Source organism: Hippocampus comes, unplaced genomic scaffold (assembly GCF_001891065.2).
Source record: "Hippocampus comes isolate QL1 unplaced genomic scaffold, H_comes_QL1_v1.1 scaffold322, whole genome shotgun sequence".
In the NCBI taxonomy this organism is placed as follows: Eukaryota; Metazoa; Chordata; class Actinopteri; order Syngnathiformes; family Syngnathidae; genus Hippocampus; species Hippocampus comes.
Window position 1 is genome coordinate 1,683,139 of NW_017805137.1, and position 6,430 is coordinate 1,689,568.

Genomic DNA, 6,430 nt, shown 5'->3' on the forward strand with positions numbered 1-6,430 from the left:
TTAAAAATTGCTGCTCTTTGCTTCCACATTTACGTTATGCAAGTTTTTTCTTTTCATCAGAAAAATGCAAAATTAGGATTTTGCTCTGCTTCACCCCAAATTTTAAGCTAGTCATTTGTATGGATTTTGTGACATGCGTATGTGGTGTAACATGTTTAATTTGTCTGCTAGTGACCAAGTCATTGTGACATTCTGTCCCTTTTCCACGTCCATCCCGTAGAATAGAGGCGTAAATCTCTATTCTGTGGAACTTTACTCCCGCTCTTCCTAGACGGATGTCATGCTTGATTTAACACTTAACACCTCCTCCTTTGACTCAGTCATCCTCTGTTTTGACAGTGGCTAAAGCAGTTGCTGACATAAACAAGATGGTGGCCGAGGGTGACTCCGAGAACACACTACAGGCTCTGCAATCACCAAATGCAGGGCTGAGACTGGTACTCGCTGAATGTGCTGATGTGTACCAGGCTGAACTGGAACAATCACAAGGAAAGATGGCACCTCAAGGTAGTTAAACTCAGAAATCTGTGGAAGAAATGTGAATTTGGGTAGGAACTTCATTTTCCAAATTCGATACATTTTCTCTTAAGGTGGCACTGGGAGCGTGTGGGTGAAACATCGCATAAACGATAGATATGACTACTACTATAACCTGGAGACTGGACAAGGTGCCTGGGAGGAGCCAGAAAACTTTGAAGGCAATCGTGGCCACCTCAGTAAAGAGGAAATTCAGGTACCTTGCCGCCCATGATGCAAATTTGTTTATCTGATAGTATGATTGATGATTGTTTATCCCACGTAGATTGCAGTCAGTTGTGTGACTGCAGGATATAAGCGGGAACAATTGTGGTTGGCCAATGAGTCCTTAGTAACGCAGCTGCAGGCCAAGGTCCGAGGTTTTCTGGTGAGACGAAGGCATGCTCAAAGGATGGAGTACCTGCGTCGACAAGAACCTCATGTCGTCAGACTGCAGGTAGTGCCCATGACCATAGTTGGATACTGTTCCCCCCGCCCCTGCAGTTCACATTCAATTACAGTGACTTTTAGATGAGCCGGCTGCCCTTACTTGATATGTGTTGCATTAGAACTTTTTAAAATTTTTTTAACAGGCATCCTGGAGAGGTTACAAACAGAGAAAAATATACAAGGACAGGATGAAACTGCTTCATACAAATGTCACCTCAGTTGTCAAGGTGATGCATTGATAACGCGCGGTCATAGAAATGGGGTTCGACCTCTAAAACATTTCAAAACATTGACATGTATTGTTTTGCTTACTTTTAGATTCAGTCTCTGGTTAAAATGTGGAAAGCCAAACGTGAATACAACCAGCGTTTGCAATACTTCAAAAATCACGTGAGTAACGCTTTAATTCAGTGTCTTCCTCCAGTCAGCATGGGTTTTTGTCATGATTGGCCCTGTTGACGCAAGGCATTTACTGGTATTTTTGCTCATAGGAGAAGGACATTGTGACTATCCAAGCTTTTCTAAAGGCCAATAAAGCAAGAGATGACTATAGAACTCTGAGTAAGTCAACAAATTTGCGTAACATAATGCATACTGGACGCTGCGCAAAAATGTAGTTTGAACCATTTGTCTGTTATTTGAATGGACATTTGCATATATTTGGTTATATTTGATTTCTCATTCTTATGTCCACCAACTCAGCTGGGGCCAAGGACCCGCCCCTATCGGTGGTGCGCAAGTTTGTCCACTTGCTGGAACAAAGCGCTTTGGATCTGCAGGAGGAGCAGGATGTGACGCGACTCAAGGAAGAAGTGGTCACCAAAATTCGCTCCAATCAGCAGATGGAGCAAGATTTGAACCTGATGGACATCAAGATCGGGTTGCTAGTGAAGAACAGGATCACGCTGCAGGTGGCTCAATCTCTTTTCTATATGTGCGGGGTGGAGGAAATGTGAAGTATTCAGTGTGTATCACCACCTTACCTGTCTTGCCGTTTCTGCTGAAAGGATGTCGTGAGTCATAATAAGACGATGAAGAATATGAAAAATCAAGCCAGTAATGATGACCTGGCCACAGCAGACAAACTGGGAATAAAGGGGTTAAGTAAAGGAAAGCGGAAGAAACTGGAGGCCTATCAGCATCTCTTTTACCTCCTTCAGGTAATGCGTCGGTCGGCCTTTTCCTGATCTGTTATCTCGGTTCTGCAAACCCACCAACCGTGTCCGACACAATCCTTCTTTTCTTTCCGCAGACCAACCCGTCCTACTTGGCGAAGCTCATCTTCCAAATGCCCCAAAATAAGTCCACAAAGTTTATGGACACTGTGATCTTCACTTTGTACAACTATGCCTCCAACCAGCGAGAGGAGTATCTGCTGCTCAAACTCTTCAAAACTGCTCTCGATGAAGAAATCCGGTAATGCATGCGATAGTCCCACCTAAATTCAGGTTTGACAGATGGTTCCCATTTCCTGTGATAGATTGATTATTTTTTTTTTTTCTTACTGTGTCCCCAGGTCTAAGGTTGACCAAATTCAGGACATCGTGACAGGAAATCCCACTGTCATCAAGATGGTGGTCAGCTTCAACCGAGGCGCGCGAGGCCACAACACCCTGCGGCAACTTTTGTCTCCTGTTGTCAAAGACATCATTGACGACAAAAATCTTGGCATCAACACCAACCCTGTGGATGTTTACAAAGCCTGGGTCAACCAACTGGAGACGGCCACCGGAGAAGCCAGGTAGGAAAGAACTATTGTTACGGAATGGTTCGATGGCAAGGGTGGGATCAATTGTCGTTCTTCATAGCATAATTACAATACGTCAATCCATTTTTCCCACTCTCACTGAAACCAAATTAGTTTTCCCGTTCAGCCAGATGTCAGCGAATACTGCAGATGGATCTTCTGAACATTATAATGTGCAACAAAAATGTTCACAGCTGTCCGTCTGTTGTTTTTGTATCAGCAAATTGCCCTACGAGGTGACTCCCGAGCAGGCCATGGCACATGAGGAAGTATGCAACAGGCTCGAGGCTTCCAGTCTGGCACTTCGCTCTGCAACAGATAAAGTCCTTAACTCCATTGTGTCCTCCCTGGATAATATCCCGTAAGTTTTGGCACCGGAAAATGTCCAATCTGTGTCCTCCAAAACAATTGTGTCTTGCCAAAACAGCATTTTCAGTTAATACAAAGCCAAATCCAATGAAATTGGGACGTTGTGTTAAACATAAAAGCAAAATACAATGATTTGCGAATCAGGTTCAACTGATGTATTATGATTGAATAAACTACAAAGACGAGATGTTACATGTTCTTACTGATAAACTTGATAGTTTTTAGCAATTAATCATTAATTTAGAATTTTACGGCTGCAACATGCAACAAAAAAGCTCGGACAGATGGCAAAAACGACCGAGAAAGTTGGGGAATGCTCATCAAACGGCTGTTTGGAACAGGTGAGTGCCATGATTGGGTATAAAAGGAGCTTCCCTGAACTGGTCAGTCACTTACAAGGAAAGATGGGGGTGAGGTTCACCTCTGTGAACATCTGCGTGAGAAAATAGTCAAACAGTTTCAGGAAAATATTCCTCAACATACAGTTGCGTGGAATTTAGGGACTCCATCATCTACGGTTGATAATATCATCAAAAGGGTCTGTTCTGAAAACGAAGTTCAAAATACCAATGTCTTTTTCCAAGTGTACCACTAGATGGTGCTCATGTTCAAACGAGACTGAACTGCACAGCCTTTTTGGATTGTGGAAAAGTTGACAGTGATAGCCACCAGTAATGTCATTTTTCTATGCATCAATACATGTCAACAATTTTGAGTTCTCATCCTCGCTTGTTTTGCATGCAGTTATGGCATGAGGTATGTAGCAAAGGTTCTGAAGAACTGCCTCCACGAAAAGTTTCCAGATGCATCAGAAGATGAGCTGCTAAAGGTAGAAGAAGCCTTCAGTTGTGTACTTGTCACTGTCTTGCTAAGATAATGCTACAAGTGACATCGTCTTTCCAATGCAGGTCGTCGGAAACTTGCTTTACTACCGCTACATGAATCCTGCAATCGTCGCTCCCGATGGCTTTGACATTATTGACCTGTCGGCGGGAGGGCAGCTCCACGTGGACCAGCGACGCAACCTGGGATCTGTGGCAAAGATGCTCCAGCATGCTGCTGCCAACAAGCTGTTTGAGGGCGAGAATGCACACATGACGCCCATGAACAACTTCATTTCGCAGACATACGAGAAGTTCCGGTGAGAATGTAGAATTTGTTTTGACAAAGGAATAATGCTGAATTCTAATGCATGGGTAATTAATGTGAGGAGTGAACGTGGACTTTTTCTTTTGGTTTGTTTTTCCTTAACTCTTTCATTCCACAAGACGTACTTGTACATCTTTTTAAAATTAGGCCCCGCCTACCAAGGACGTATTTGTACGTCTAAGTCTTTTTTTTTGCGTCATAGAGAGGAGGAGGGTCTGATGCAATCTGTGAATGAGAATAAGCCGTTTGCATTGTAAGTCATGTAAAAAAGTGACCAGTAGGTGGCAGTGGTGCCTCACATGATTGAAATGCATGCTTTTACAAAAAGCTCTTTTTCTCCGTTTTTTGCCAAGGAATCGCCTTTTCCATGAAACTTAGCCATTTTGTAATGCCGATTGTTGAAGAATGGAAAAAGATAGAAACATTTTTTTTTTCTGCTGAAAGAAGAGAGTCCAAATGTTATTTTGGTAGGCTCCATGTTTACACAGCATTAGAACCAAATATTCTGTGGGCCTTGCAAGATCAGTCAAAATCCAGTAAAACGCTGTGATTGAGGGGGTTGCTCCAGTGAAAATGGCTGGGATTTAATGAGTTCATTATAGCAATTAACCCTTTCATGCACCCTGTCACCTGATAACATGATGAACTGTCCACTGCAGTACCCGCGGTCCCTGAAAGGGTTAAAACATGCAGCAAAATTTTCCAGAAACAAAACCAAGACATTTGAGGAAAAATATCAGCTCCGTTAAAACAACTGTTCCTCTGGCAAGGCCAGGAAAATGTTTAACTGACAGGCAGTTTGGTGGAGGCGAAAATCAATACGCACTTGCTGAGTCAACGTTTGCTAGATTGGTACTCACAGAAATCTGCTTGAAAAAGATGAGAATGTTGCCCGATGGATGTGACACATCAACTAAAACGTCGCTAATTCGAGCACAGAAGAGTGCGAAGACAAAGTTATCGGGATTTGGTGGGGGGGGTTATCGTGCATCTCTAATTGGCATCAAATTGTACGCCTTCACAGATCCACCTCTTGCACATTTACTTCTCCATAATTGACTGAGAAATAAACAGTGTAATCTTTCGACGTGCCCAAAAGCGGAACACCAATTTGCAACCACGCAATGTCTATCCGTACCCAAAGTTGACCTATTCCTGACTTCTGTTTTAGGGTCTTTTTCCAGTCTGCCTGTGATGTCCCTGAACCCGAGGAGAAGTTTAACATTGATGAATACTCAGACATGGTGACCCTGAGCAAGCCCATCATCTACATCTCCATAGAGGAGATCATCAACACGCATTCAGTAAGTCTCGTATATCTAATCATAAGTTGCCGTTTGGCCGGCATCATACTCGAAACTTCTTTTCGCATCTGGATCAATCCAGCTTCTTTTGGAACACCTGGAGGCAATCTCGCCAGACCTCAACGACCTGTTGCACGAGCTCTTGCAGGATTTGGGAGATGTCCCTGACGTTGAGGCGTTACTCGGTAACTCACATGTTCATACACCACATTTGGATGCTCAGTGTCGCTTCTCCAAGATGCCAGTGTCAAATATTTTCCACGTCCTTTTTCAAATGAGGTGAAGGAGCCGTTCACGGCAGCGACGCAAACAGGGATGCCGTCCTCAATCAGCTGGCCAAAACGGAGATCTCCCTCACTCTGACCAGCAAGTTTGAGCTGCTCGAAGGGGATGACAAAGACTTGAAGAGTCTCATGACCAAGTGAGTTGTTTCCGAAATTTACATGATGAGGGAAAGTGGACATGTCGCAGTCTCTCGTGCGATAAGGGATGAACTTTTATATGGACGGTAGTATTGAGACATGCTGCGATGTTTTGGACTTTGTGGGACGGGGATGGAGGGGGGAGGGGCGGTGGGGGTCCTTTTCTGTTCTAGCATGACTATTTCTCAAGGTCCAGAAAAGCATGTGGTTGGATGATGTCACGGAAGAACTTGACAGCCACGTACGCACTCAAACCAACATCTTGTCAAAAAGCCTTCCAAGAAGAGTGAAAGCAATTTAAATTGAAAAGGGGAGGGGGTTGAGAATCATATTTTCTTCCATTTTCACTCCTTTGTCGGATTCTTGCGTACCTGAAATGTAGATTCTCCATGGACAGAATGAAGCTATGATGAAGTTGTTGTTCTATATTTGATCCTTATATGGCTTTTTTTTTTAAACACCAAACCCCCCCC

At 43.6% G+C, this 6,430-nt stretch overlaps 1 protein-coding gene across 2 annotated transcripts in view; it reads left to right on the forward strand.

The window, feature by feature from the left end:
* Positions 1-6,430, forward strand: part of iqgap2 (IQ motif containing GTPase activating protein 2) — a 26,881-nt gene that overhangs the window by 17,585 nt on the left and 2,866 nt on the right. For both annotated transcript variants that reach the window (XM_019867032.1, XM_019867033.1), the window contains 16 exons: positions 340-507; positions 591-733; positions 803-973; positions 1,110-1,193; positions 1,285-1,356; positions 1,458-1,527; positions 1,669-1,877; positions 1,974-2,126; positions 2,219-2,382; positions 2,483-2,707; positions 2,934-3,074; positions 3,827-3,911; positions 3,991-4,223; positions 5,403-5,535; positions 5,618-5,720; positions 5,815-5,956. In XM_019867032.1, the coding sequence (XP_019722591.1) occupies positions 340-507; positions 591-733; positions 803-973; positions 1,110-1,193; positions 1,285-1,356; positions 1,458-1,527; positions 1,669-1,877; positions 1,974-2,126; positions 2,219-2,382; positions 2,483-2,707; positions 2,934-3,074; positions 3,827-3,911; positions 3,991-4,223; positions 5,403-5,535; positions 5,618-5,720; positions 5,815-5,956 (2,296 nt within the window). The remainder of the gene's footprint in view (positions 1-339; positions 508-590; positions 734-802; positions 974-1,109; positions 1,194-1,284; positions 1,357-1,457; positions 1,528-1,668; positions 1,878-1,973; positions 2,127-2,218; positions 2,383-2,482; positions 2,708-2,933; positions 3,075-3,826; positions 3,912-3,990; positions 4,224-5,402; positions 5,536-5,617; positions 5,721-5,814; positions 5,957-6,430) is intronic.